At 36.7% G+C, this 14962-nt stretch overlaps 1 protein-coding gene across 3 annotated transcripts in view; it reads right to left on the bottom strand.

The window, feature by feature from the left end:
* Positions 1-14962, bottom strand: part of LOC123684400 (gamma-aminobutyric acid receptor alpha-like) — a 97436-nt gene that overhangs the window by 26369 nt on the left and 56105 nt on the right. For all 3 annotated transcript variants that reach the window (XM_045623646.1, XM_045623648.1, XM_045623647.1), the window contains exons 3-4: positions 13312-13379; positions 10971-11194 (exon numbers count right to left, since the gene is read on the bottom strand). In XM_045623646.1, the coding sequence (XP_045479602.1) occupies positions 10971-11194; positions 13312-13379 (292 nt within the window). The remainder of the gene's footprint in view (positions 1-10970; positions 11195-13311; positions 13380-14962) is intronic.

Consider the following 14962-nt stretch of genomic DNA (forward strand, 5'->3'; position numbering starts at 1 on the left):
TCAAAGAAGTTAAACTGATCGAACTACATATAACACGCGAAAGTAACTAAAAAACCCTTAAACAAAAAGGAGCCGTCGCGACGTACGTCGATCTGCTTAATTACAACTGCCGTCCTAGAAAAAAACCGATTGTCCAAATTGGTAGCATCGCAAGGCCGCGTTTGCTGCAGAACATAAAAGAAGACACTCATGCCACATTGGCATCATTCCAGATGGGATATTGATTGGTTATTACGACGGCAGATTAGACAGGAGCGTAAGAAATATGTGCCTGATCGGAATAAGATTTGATTTCTACGGATCGCTTCCTGAGCTGGCAACGTGGCTGGTTTTTATGGCGAATTGTTCGACTGTGGAATTGCGGGGAAGTTTATATGGAACTGTCCGTTTCAATTTGTGATGGGCAGATACGATTTATTTTTCACTACGCCAACTTTGACGGTGGATGAATTCGGAGGATTTTATTTGTGCATTGATTTTTCAACAAGCTAAATTGAATTATTACCGAGATTATTACATACAGAATTTTATCCTGTTTAGATGATGACAGGGATATTCATATATGTTTTTAAGTAGTTTCCAATCGGTTATGTCTTAGGAATTGCTAAGGACGTAGATTTTTTTCTTGTTAGGTAATCGAAAAAAATCATACACATTAATTATTTTTTTTTCAAACGTACAATAACAACGTCTTTTCTCGACTGACCGGGTCATCGAAAAGTTTTACTTTTCCTCCGCCGGAGCGAAAAGTGGTTGCTACGGAAACGATTAATTAGTTACTAAGGACAAGAATGAAAAATTCTAATTCAAACGTCATTTTTATTGACCAAAGTTATATTGTACAATTGATTAATGCTGCATTATGAAAATTGAAACCATATAGTAATGGACGGTTAGAATTATGTTCAAAAGTTGATGGCTCAATGTGGTCAAATTTGTGGAAGAGAAAACCTATTCGATGTATTGTATACTCAACCGATAACATAATATTGATTTTCGAAATCGTATTATTCGAAATGACAATCTTTATTGAAATCTTCGTCAAGAAAATATATTCCAAATAAATCTGAGGTTTTAGAATATTAAGATATAGAAAAGTTTTTGAATTCCTCGATATCAAGATATGTATATCATCCTCAATATTATCACATCTTATCTTTTTATCTTATCTGAATTTTGGCAAGACAAAATTGCAGGTAATATTAATTATCAGATATTCTGGTGCATTCAGAAGAATCGAGTTGAGCAGCATAACAATAAATAATTATTTACCTCTCACCTGCTAAATGAAGGAGAAAATATAATATCCTTGAAATGACATGGAGAATGGAAGAGCTCTTCTGTTGCTGAAAGTTATGTAGAACTGCAGCACAGAAAAAACTGGATATTGCTAAAATTTTGGCTAGCTATATTCCTGCATTGAGTAGTCAAATTTTGAACGTTCCCATTATAAATACAATTGACAAAGGTACTACAAACGTAACCACTTCATACCTGGATTATAATTCAATGCAGGGATGTATTATGCATTCTAATGTAACAATCAAAGTTTTCAATAATTGTACTTTCAAAAATATGGACTGAGAGTTCATTCAATCTTCAAATTATTATAGAATGACGCTATAAAATTCATGAATGATTGAATGTTTGCCTTCAACTGATTGCCATAACTTTTAAGGCTCTTATTGACTTATTTCTTCGATTCGGTAAATCGGATTATGATAATAGAAAGGTATCTCAGCAACAAAGGAAGGCGGATAATTCTTTGTCATATTCGAGAAGGCCGAAATTATGAAGCATGTTTGATTGTACATTTTATTATCGAGAATGATGAGGACCCGGCTCATCCGCCATTTTGCAACACATCTAGATTATGCCTCTTGTTGAGTAACAGCCCTATCATTTTAATCAAGGGCCTTTTTAGAGATTGATTCCACCTAATTAATACCTCTCAGACTAGATAACACCAAGCACAACCAAATATTAATCATTATGAAACATTCTTCATCATATAAGATATAGGTAATACAGAGTGTCCAGGAGATACTCGCCTAATTCGAAACAGACATTATCAAGACTTTAATACCTAAAAATAAAAACAATGAATGTAATAATACTAGAGTTATAAGTAAAAAATTGTTACACCCTGCATTTCGAAAACGAAGCTTGTTTATGTTTATGAGATTTTTTTCTATGAAAAGAGTTTTTCTATCTGATGTCGATATTATTGCACTAAAATCTGGACCACTCTGTATATTGTTGAATTAGCACCTCTTCAACAAACCATGTCAACATGTTCGTGTATACAGGATGATTCACCAAGATGGCTTATTAGACGTTTATGGAATACTAATTATAATTTTGGGCTGAAAATTTGCATATTGCGGTTTGAGACAATGATCTTTCTCTCTGAAATAATTTCAAATCTCTACAACTTCCGGTAATACCGGAAACAGAGTACTACTTTCTTATTTCAAATGGCACACCCATGTAATGGGCATTGTATCATTAGATAGCTTTTTTATGACAATTTTGGCATTATGACATACCTTGGATGAAAACTCAACGGTTCATGAGTTAATGGGATTCTTATAAAAAAAATTTGGTCGTGAGGATTCACATTTTTTTGAATATTTCGGAAGAAAAAGCTTTTTTCGAAAAATTTTTTTTCTCGATTCTGCAAATACTTAGTATTATGAGACTGTTTGCGGTTTGGACCAGAAATGTACAGGGTGTTTATAAGAAGATCATAAACTCGAACAACTTCAATTCCTCAAAAATCTTTTCAAATTAGAACCTTTATTTTTTATTATTCCAGTCGAACTTCAAATGAGGATAAACCGCAATTTATAACTTCGTGGAGTAGCCTGTGACTTCCGGAAAACACAGAAAGAAATTAATAGTCGATGTCTCGGTAACTTCATTTTACATACATATATTACACTCTGCAATATTTCGACAGACTTATTTCAAAATTTTGAAATTAGGCTGTCGTTGTTTCCTCAATTATGTTAGAGGACCGAAGGAGAAATTTAGATGGCCGTAATGAATGAACCGTTTGATATTTTCCGATTATATTTTCATACTCGTATTCGTATTAGGTAAGCACTCAAAAATACTCTGATATAACCAGAAATCGTCAACACAAAGGTTATACATAACAGGCCACACTCAATAGAATATTGCTCAGAAATGATATTGCACACCCTGTTTCTCGCTTATGCTTCGAAAACGAGGTATATATCATAAGGCAAAATGATTCTCCCTGTGTCATCTATACAACGATATACAGTTTATAATGAAACACCCTGTATCTAGAACTAGCCAGCTTAAGCACGTTTCTTGGCAAGCTAGTTAAATAATAATAAATCCTCACGCATTGATAGTCAGAGCCATGGACGTTGTAAGATTTACCCATAGGGTAAAAAACTTTGGGAACTGCTAGGCAGGGTTCATAATGAATTGGTCGAGTTCCGAAAGACTAATTTCTACACATCGACCCCAACCTCTCCATCTGATGTAATCTGCTTTTAATTTCGATATATCTGATACAGCCTCTTTTTCCATAAAAAAAAACTATTCCGATTGGATTAATTCCGACTGAAATCTCTCTAAATACATGTACACAAAGATCATCGAAACACATCAAAAGAGAAACTCATGCAAAATCGCTGCAGCTACAGATGAGGAACGAGATAAATCAGATTAAGCTTTGGAATAGCAGCCTTCTTCGTCTGTAACTCGTTGCTTTTCAAATATTCAATCCGAAAACTTCGAACGCGAGATACGAATATGATTTCACGGCGGGGAATTCCACCTTGATTTGAACTATTCAACCTTCATTAATTATCTTGAAGCTTGTTTGAGCGATCCTTACGTCAGACGTTGCAAGAAGACCGAAATAGAAAACTCCTATGTTAATCCAAAAGTGTAATCACTTTTGAACATAATCAAGGTACTAACTGACTAAATTATGAGAAACCCATTTCTAAATCCATTTCAAATTCATAAGTCTTAATCGACTTTTTCTGAAGAACAATATACAGGGTGATTCACCAGGATGGCCTATTAAACATAAAAACCGCAATTACTCAAAAATTCACTTTTACGTTGAAAATTTGTGCAGTAAAACTGTCTGCGCGAAGATTTGAAGTATAAGTCTCAGTCTAGTTTTTAGTGATGTTTCCGAATATCAAAAAAGATTTTCAAAATTCCGATGTACAGGATGTTGTTACGAGGATTCATAATTTTTTGTAAACCCGGACCTAGATTTTCAAGGCGGTTATTGCATGATACGTTTGGGCTCTTAATTAGGAACATATTTGCCAATTATGAAGAAAATATACCGAGTGGTTCCTTTGATATGGCCTCTGAAAGAAACGGGCAAAATTCATAAAACACCCTGTATCTCGGCTACGAAGACAGTAAGACCCAATAAGTGGGGTATCTCCAGAACTGCCTTGGTGCCACCTATGCACCTGTGAAGTATTTCCGTTTCCCAATGAAATACCTTGTATGTCTTAGATATGAAATTATGTTAGAAGTATTTCTCCCCAAGCTCTACACAGGATTGGCATTGGACCTTCTTCCTCGCACCACTTTCTTATGACATTAAAGGCCCTTTTGCTTTAGGCTACTTGACGTGCCTTCAAGTTATGACAACATACGAATGATTCCCTAGATTTTTTTCAATACTACGCATTTCGAATGGCAAACAGAGTTGATAACCTTGAATTCCTGCTTATCTACCTCCCAACCCGTGTTCTCCCCATAGAGAACCCGAGGAAAACATTAATCTCACACATGACCGAGACAGTGGCGGAACGAGGCGTGGGGCCAACGTGTGTGACCCAAGCGGGGTTTTTCACTAATGAGGGCGACCGACACGCCAGGGGTCTTTGAAATTCAAATAGGGGCGGGGTATTAAATGCCCCTTCGGTGTGTGGTTCCTCTCGACGGGACAGACAATCTAGAGATGAATAATTCTACTGAGTAAACGCACAAATAATCTCTTTGGCACCGGCCCCTAGAGCTTGGAGAGGAGTCGGGTCTTTTTTTTCACGTTATCGCATTCTGAATAATGAAGAGCCTTCGCGATGAACAACTGCTTCGTTTTCTGAGTTGCCAGGAGCCGGTTTTTTCAGGTATTAAGCTTCCGGAAGTGTCTTCATTGCTTTCGGGTTTAACTTGGAAATCGTTCTATTTGAATAGGAATTATGAATGTTTTATTCTTCATGATTCAGGACAAAATATTATTTCTGCAATGAATTTTTTATTTGGATCTTTTATTTCCACCTTTTGAATATTTCAAGTTGCGCTTGATAGGACCCAGTATGAGATGTTCTACCCAAGTCCCACTCTATAGTACAGGGTGGGCAAATAAGCGAGGTAAGCGGCTATATCTCAGGATCCACTCATCGTAGAGACTTGCGGTAGAAAATTTACACACTAAAGTGTACAAGAGAACACACTGGAAATTGTTTTGAAGTTCATACCTCTACCGCTAGGGGGCGTAATAACTACCGTCGAGTAGAAAAAGGGATTTTACTCGAAAATGTTTCATATGAAGTTGAAGAAAAAATATCATCACTGTAATCCTTGGAAAATTCACTATCTTTTTGAATTGTCACTTTCGATTTTACGACATCAAATAAGGGTAGGTGAAAAGGAGAAATCTGACTGATTGAAATGCTTGTAACTTCAATTTGGCTCAACATTTTTGAGCAAATTAGATCTCGTCTGAAAGATAATATCTTGTTGATTGAGGACAAAATATACTCATGATAAATTTTTTTTGCTGCTTTCGATAGGGGGCGCTAAGTCACAAGTTCATTGTTTTGTTCATTTTACTGCGATATTTCAAATGTAATGATAGGATTTTCTTAACAGAAACAGAAATTCCATCAAATTTGCATGAAAAAACCTGAAGGTCGCAAAGCGATAGCTTCTGGCGTTCTGGAGTTATAGCCGAAAGAAGATATTCTTCAACTGATGCACTGCGAAAAAACAAATTGTGTCTTTAAGTTCTAACAGAAACAGAAATCCCATTAAATTGGTATGAAAAAACCAGAAGGTCGCAAAGCGATAGCTTCAGGCGTTCTGGAGTTATGACCGAAAGAAGACACAATTTAGTTTTTCAGTGCATCAGTTGAAGAATATCTTTTTTCGTCCATAACTCCAGAACGCCTGAAGCTATCGCTTCGCGACCTTTTGGTTTTTTCATACAAATTTGATGGGATTTCTGTTTCTGTCAGAACTTAACGACACAATTTAGTTTTTGCAGTGAATCAGTTGAAACCTTCAGGTTTTTTCATGCAAATTTGATGGAATATTTGTTTCTGTTGAGAAAATCCTATCATTACATTTGAAATATCGCAGTAAAATGAACAAAACAATGAACTTCTGACTTAGCGCCCCCTATCGGAAGCAGCAAAAACAAATTTATCATGAGTATATTTTGTCCTCAATCAACAAGATATTATCTTTCAGATGATATTTAATTTGCTCAAAAATGTTGAGCCAAACTGAAGTTACAGGCATTTCAATCAGACAGATTTCTCCCTTCCCCCTACCCTTATTTGATATCGTAAAATCGAAAGTGACAATTCAAAAAGATAGAGAATTTTCCAAGGATTACAGTGATGATATTTTTTCTTCAACTTCATATGAAACATTTTCGAGTAAAGTTCATTTTTCTACTCGATTTTCGATTTGAAATTTTTGCCAACACTTGACTTGATTTCAAGTCAAGTAGTAGTTTTTTGAAGACTTTGACTTGATTTCGAGTCAAGTAGCTCGAATATCAAGTGAAGCCGTGAATCTCTACTAATTATAAAAAACTGTATGGCACTGATGCTGTCATCTATGAGTCAGTTTCGAGATTTACTGGTACTGGTATAGTGGTATACTTGTTAGCAAACTCAATATCTCTGTCTTGCAGGAAGATATTAAAACAGACTGTCAGGATATAACATTGTCAAAGCTCACTGCGTGTTCGAATACAGTTTCTGAAAAAGTAACCCACTAAGAATTATTTTGCATTAGCGAGAACACAACTTGATTTAACTCCCGTCTTCGAATGAACTCGAGTAAATCACTCCGTTAGGTTCTACTCAAGCGTATAAGTTGTGTAAATTTTCTGTGCCAATAAAAAGTCCGATGCCGCATCGCAGTCCTGTTTTCCCTTCGCGTCTCGAAGGTTTTCCCGAATTTCCCAATTTCTTCGGCTGATAATCATAGGAGGGAGTGTTCTAGTCCGGGAGCCAGGTGCAAATTTGGTTGATTATTTCCTCTCGAGAGATACTTGGTGAGATGTATCAGATAATAGTAATAAAAAGCCTCGAGAACGTCAGCTACGACTCGGTTGGGGGGGAGAGCGGCGGCAGCCCCCCAAACACGAAGAAAAAAAATACATTCAGTCATTTCCTCCCAATTGAAAATTTGTCAAATTGTAGCTAACCCAATATCTAGACGAAAAAATACAATCAGCTGGCTATAGCATGGTGGATTATACGTCAGCTGGTCCCTCAAACATGAAAAAATAGTAATTTACGTAACAAGTCCGGAAAATAGGGTTTTTTTGGACGAATAGACAAAATTCCAGGATGAGCTTAAGCTAGTCCTGGAAGTCTGTGAGTCCAAAAAAACCATTTTCGGGCATGTTGCGTACAATATTTTTTCGGCAACCATGTAAAATAACACTATCGCTGCTGCTTTCCATATTTTATTGCGATTGCGATCAAAAAACATGCAAATTTTTGACAACTAATTTCATATGAACTGTCAGCCGTTATCTCGGTTGCTATGGATTCTATGATTCTTTTCCGGCCTAGTCCGGGAAGTACGTACTTTCCGGACTAGGCCGGGAAATGCTACTTTCTCAGAGAAAAAGCGTCCAGGAAGTGAGCACTTCCCGGACGGTTGCCGAAAAAATTATATTTTCAATGACAGCTCTGACAGCGACTCTGATACTGAATCAGAGAGTGGAAGTAACTAAATATTATTGTGCAACATGTGGAGAAAGTCCTTTTCTCGCGAGTGTGGCACTCTCTGATTCATTATCAGAGTCGCTGTCAGAGCTGTCATTGAAAATATATATTTTTTTTCATGTTTGAGGCACCAGCTGACGTATAATCCACCATGCTATAGCCAGCTGATTGAATTTTTTCGTCTAGATATTGGGTTAGCTACAATTTGACAAATTTTCAGTTGGGAGGAAATGACTGAATTTATTTTTTTTTCTTCGTGTTTGGGGGGCTGCCGCCGCTCTCCCCCCCAGCAGAGTCGTAGCTGACGTTCACGAGGCTTTTTATTACTATTACCTGATGCATTCTACTAATCACCGTTTGAGAGGAACTTGGTCATGTATATCTGTTACTGGCTCCCGGACTATTCGGAAATGTTTAAACGGTTCAACAGCCTCCCCCCTTGAATCGAAATGCTCCGAAATCAGGCGGTAAACTGGCATTCGTTTGTTCCCCAACTTTAATTAAGCCACTCACTAATTTCCTCTTCCGTAACTTTACACCATATTTGCATAGTTTGCCCCGATTCGTAGAGGGTTGATACCACCCAGCTATCAGTGGAAGTATCGATAGCAAGTGATGAATACCGGAAGAACGGATGAGAGCACCCAATAAAGAAGAAGAAGCGGGACTATTTTCGATGGTGAGATTACTCTTGAAATAAAATTACTAAGGGCCAATTGCACAATTCAACAAATGAATGCTGTTTATGTAATCAATGTTAATACTAATCGATGATTTTAATTTCTACCGATTGCATCGTAATCGATATTTAGCTAAACAGGAAATATGTTTGGCAACATTTCAAATTGACCTAAAATCTGATTTACGAATCACGATAGAATTGCTTGACGTTATGATCTGATTGTTCGGAAAAACGTGGATAAAAACTAATTTTCAATCGCACAACGTTTCGCCTATTATAGATTCTGTAGTTTGATGGATAATGCTGTCGAATTTTCTGACATATGTATATTTATGAAGGGTACTCCTATAGGAATGATACGATTTTAAATGGTTGTAATGATAACACTATGTATAATTTTTCGACATTACTCATGTCATTTTAATTCAGAAGGTTTGGTTAGGTTAGGTTAGGTTAGGTTAGGTTAGGTTAGGTTAGGTGTACTGTGTATGATTTTTTGACATTACTTATGTCATTTTAATTCAGAACGTTAGGTTAGGTTAGGAATGATACAATTCTAAATGATTGTAATGACAACACTGTGTATGATTTTTCGACATTTCTTATGTCTTTTTCGTTCAGAAAGTAATGCCATTTAATCAAGGACAGATGTAAGATTTAACAACGTTCAGTTGTGTCAATTCAACAAAAATACCTAGTTCCAACAATCTCTTGAAGCAAAGAATGTACATAAAGTATACGAAGTAAAAAACACCAACAATCGAGTGGACTTTCAAACCGTTGTCGTAAATCATAACAGTCCGGTTCGGAAGTTATTTAATAAGGGATGTATTACGCCCCCTTTCGCATTCGGGCCGAACATAAACCGATAGCGGCTGAGATACTTCAGAACAAAGTTTCCATCGAGGTATACTTGCCGAACTTTTCTTGGTTGACCTCGGCAACTTCAACATCAAATATTCAGTATATCCACCTGCAAAATACTTTGATCCGTGCGTCATCCTTCTGTATATACGTCAACGATTGTCAGGGGTCTCCTCTGATCGTTGAAATATGGACGTTACAGAAGAAAATCGCGACTGGTTTCATCCGGAAAATGGAGAAAACCAGAATCGAATCAGGTTTATTCATATTTGTTTTGACACTCAATAATATTAGAAAGTAGGTATTTACGTGTGGACCTAGCAGACTGTCATTAATTTGCAATTTGAACAAATTTACATAATGCTTATTGCCAGTTGAAATTTCAAACTTATGTTGATTTCTCATATCATTTATGAATGCCAAAATCCCAGAATTTCATATCAAAATTAATTTTCACCTTCTTTCGACTGCATACAACTCGTAACTTGTAATCAGTTGTCAATGGGCCATAACCTATTGAAAATTTCTTATCCTGACGTCTACTTCAGAACGCCTGAAGCTATCGCTTTGCGTCCTTTTGGTTTTTTCATACAAATTTGATGGGATTTCTGTTTCTGTCAGAACTTAAAGACAAAATTTGGTTTTTCGCAGTGCATCAGTTGAAGAATATCTTTTTTCGGCCATAACTTCAGAACGCCTGAAACTATCGCTTTGCGACTTTCAGGTTTTTTCATGCAAATTTGATGGAATTTCTGTTTCTGTTAAGAAAATCCTATCATTACATTTGAAATTTCGGAGTAAAATGAACAAAACAATGAACTTCCGACTTAGCGCCCCCTATCGACAGCAGCAAAAACAAATTTATCATGAGTATATTTTGTCCTCCATCAACAAGATATTATCTTTCAGACGAGATCTAATTTCCTCAAAAATGTTGAGCCAAATTGAAGATACCGGCATTTCAATCAGTCAGATTTCTCCCTTTCACCTACCCTTATTTGATATCGTGAAATCGAAAGTGAAAATTCAAAAAAAAAGAGAATTTTCCAAGGATTATAGTGATGTTATTTTCTCTGCAACTTCATTTGAAACATTTTCGAGTAAAATTCATTTTTCTATTCGACGGTAGCTATTACGCCCCCTAGCGGTAGAGGTATGAACTTCAAAACAATTTCCAGTGTGTTTTCTTGTACACTTTAGTGGTAAAATTTTTTACCGCAAGTCGCTACGATGAATGGATCCTGAGATATAGCCGCTTACCTCGCTTATTTGCCCACCCTGTACATTCCAAATTTTACTCCACATTCAGATTTGAGGATATTTCAAAATTAAAGGAGTCTACCCCCGACAAGACTTATATACAAAAACACACAAATATCCAATTTGATATCTACCAATAGAAATCGCCAATTTTTTTCCGTCTTATACATACTCACCTAGACGAGTAGAGCACCCTGCCGTTCTGATAAAGTCTGACGAACTTGTTGGGGGTGGTTATGGTGTGCAGGTAGGATTGTTTGCCGTTATAGAAATAGGTGTCCGGTTTCCATATCCGGCCGAGCATGGAAATGCTCAATGCCAACGTGTCGCTGGCGTTTCCGGGAAACGCCAGTCTGCGATCGACCCAGGTCTGGCGGAAGTAGCAGTCCATCGAGTAGGTCTGGAAGAAGAAGAGAAAAATGCCGGCAATTAGGGTTTGCTAGATGGATGTATGACTGCAAGTCAGGGTTTTTTTTGAGATTGTGGAATGAAATACGGCTATATTTTTGTTTACTCGTTCCTATGTGCTGACCATTTTGAAAGAATGTAGAAAAAAACTCGGCCTAACGGCCTTTTTACCCTCAATGTTGAAAGTGAATGAACAATTGGTGCAATTTTCAATATGAATATTTCGTAGTGAAGTACTTTTTAAATCCACTTCTTGATTTGTTACTGCTGTAAACGTACTAGTACTTGGTAACTGTACATCGTTATTTCCTTCAGGCTGAAATATTTGTTTGTCATGATGACAGCACGTTGAAGTAGAATGACAGATGAGTGCAATAAAAACTTTATTGCACTAGTGCAATAAAGAACTTTTTTTTCCACTAAATATAGTTCAATAAAGTTTTGCTTTTTGCATGAATGTAGAAAAAATGAATTTTATCCATACTTCACGGACACAGTGTATACTCAAAGGTAGCAGGTCATTTTGCGAACGAAAAATAAGGGTGGTGTAAATTACTAAGATAAAGAAGCCCGCAAAAGCTCCCGATTTTATGTGAAAGCTCTTCTAAAATGAAAAAACCTCGAATACTTCAAAGGACCCCGCACGGTTCTTATGGAAAATGGGTCCCAGTCGAATTGGTTGAAAATTTGGTATAATGTAGTTTATGAAGTCCTGATCAAATGTCCCCCTGGGCACAACAAGATCTAATGTACAGTTTTTGAGATACAGGGTGTCAAACATGCAGAGAGAGGGTTGTTACTTCCCTTTAGAAAATCAATAATATGGCGATTTTTTTGTTACAAAAAGTTGAAGATAATAATTACAATCTCAATATTGTCGACACGAGTTGTAATAAGAAGTTATAAGACTCCGTATACAGGGTTATTAATAATTACATAATTTTTATGTAATTCTTTGAACAAACTCAGTCAAACGCAAAAGCTCGTAGTCTTGCAGAATAAGTAAAAAACATTTGATTTTAATATTGGGTGATCTGAGTTCACCATTATACGGGGTCTTCCACTTGTTTAGTTGTAGTAATTTAATTTTTTTCAGGAACATATTGAAAAATTAAATATAAAAGTAGAAAACTAAATATAATATGATCAATATTCTGTGGCTCTTGTCTATTTGTTGCATCTTGTACGGATCATATAATTCGGTTAGGGGATAGGCCGAGCGAATGTTTGGTACGTTCCATATAACGCTAATATCGGATGCAAGCCATCAACAAATAATAGAATCCGTACATAATCATAATTACAATGTCTCAACAGACATGGTATGGACTGGTAAGAAATGTTTTTAATGCAGTAGTCTCCCATTTGATTGCTGCATCATCATGCGGTCGACCAGGATCCGTACAAGAAGCAAAAAATAGACAAGAGCCGCAGAATATTGATCATATTATATTTAGTTTTCTACTTTTATGTTTAATTTTTCTATAAGTTCCTGAAAAAAATTGAATTATTACAACTAAAAATGTGGAAGACCCCGTATAATAGTAACCTCAGATCACCCAATATTAAAATCAAATGTTTTTCACATATTCTGCCAGACTACGAGCTTTTGCGTTTGACTGAGTTTGTTCAAAGAATTACAAAAAAATTATGTAATTATTAATAACCCTGTATACGGAGTCTTATAACTTCTTACTACAACTCGTGTCGACAATATTGAGATTGTAATTATTATCTTCAACTTTTTGTAACAAAAAAGTCGCCACATTATTGATTTTCTAAAGGTGAGTAACAACCCTCTCTCTGCATGTTTGACACCCTGTTTCTCAAAAACTGTACATTAGATCTTGTTGTGCCCATGGAGACATTTGATCAGGACTTCATAAACTACATTATACTAAATTTTCAGCCAATTCGACTAGGACCCATTTTCCATAAGAACCCTGCGGGGTCCTTCAAATTTCAACCAGCACTGTATCGAGAAAAACAAGGATATCAAGCGTATAGCGATACTCCCCCGATTTTTAACCCCGAAACAAGGGGGTGCCAAATAAAGTCTGACGTGGCGCAAGGCCCTAACCCGTTATCCCATTAAAATAATTCACATACCATATCAACTTCGGATATCGGTCCCATGCTCCTTACCATGATGTCGACCTCTACTACAGCTGGCGAACCTGAAATACCGCAAAGTTGCTTATTACATTACTTGTGTTTAACATCGGGAGGGGGAGGGTTGGTTCGTTCATTCGAACTTGAGAAGACGAGGATGTCGACATTCCTCAGACAGGCCAGGGAGGTGAATTCGAGAAATCCTCCCTGTGTTTCGCAATTTGAATTCGACGATGTTATTATCTGTATTTAGCGCAGGGAAAGACCTATGCGCTTAGTGGGATTTTCTATGTTCTCGCACAGAATGGAATGTCTTGTGGAATACAGAAATTCATAAAAAAATATTCAAGAATATCGCACAAGCAGATTACTAACCACAGGGAAACGTGCTGTCATCAAAGGTGAGTAGCGATAGCATGGTGTCCCTATTTTTTGAGCTTACCTGTATTGCAGAACCCAACATCGGTCGTTGTGTTGACCGATGAGTTTCAAAAACAAAAAACATCGACCTATTCCTACTCACCTTTGATGGAAACACGTTTTACTGTGGTTAGATTTCTGCAGTCCATTATTCCTATTTATCTATCGTCAATCTCCGTTGAAGAGTTATCATTTATTCTCTTATAAAAAAGGTCGTTATATTCCATTGACATCCTCATGCAGTCTATTACTTTGACAAATATACAAAGTGAGTTTCATTTTTTGAAGTGGTCGCACGATTTTATAGATTTTGGTATTGTGACATCGCTTATATTCTGGTGTTCATAATAATGAACTCTGTTATTTCAAATGGATTACCCTGTGAATAATTTGTCTTTTGAATTTCTTGAGAACCACTGAAAATTTTTCCTATGTTTCCTATACCTAAATAACATAATTTATTAATTATTATTATTAATTATATCTTCGACAAAGTTACATAGACGTACAACTTTGCTTCCACCATTTTTTTCCCGAAATTTAGACATAACATAATAAGTTAATGGAGATTCTTCAATTATATGTACATAGGCGTACAACTTTGCTTCAGCCTTTTTTTTTCGATATTCGAGGCTTTATTGTAAAAACTGGTTATACATTTATGATTCAAAGAATTTGTCCATCGCTGACCACTACTTTCTCCCATCTTTCCTGTAGCGTTGAAAACACTTGTCATATTTTAAAGCAATCCACGAATCGATCCAATCTTTTACTTCTCCATTAATCCGGAAGTGCTGGTCAGCCAGGTCGTGTGTCGTGTTTGTATTTCCATGCTCGAATCAAACGCATAAATTGCGTTCGATAACGATCGCCTGTGATTGTTTCAGTCGGTTTTAGCAACTCATAATACACTACGCCGAGCTGGTCCCACCAAATACTGAGCATGATCTTGGAACCGTGAATATTCGGTTTGACTGTCGATGTGGAAGCATGGCCGGGATATCCCCATGATTTTCTGCGCTTGGCATTATCGTATGAATCCATTTTTCGTTTCCAGGCACAATGCGATGCAGAAATCCCTTCCGTCTTTGCCTTGCAAGCATGTGTTCAACTCGTACGGCACTTAATTTCCTTGTTTCTGAATAATTCCCATGACTTTCATGCGTTTTGTAATGGCTTGTAGCGTCACTCCTAATGATCCACCAATTCTTGTTACGTTTGACATGAG

The sequence above is a fragment of the Harmonia axyridis genome, chromosome 7 (assembly GCF_914767665.1).
Source record: "Harmonia axyridis chromosome 7, icHarAxyr1.1, whole genome shotgun sequence".
Classification (NCBI taxonomy): Eukaryota; Metazoa; Arthropoda; class Insecta; order Coleoptera; family Coccinellidae; genus Harmonia; species Harmonia axyridis.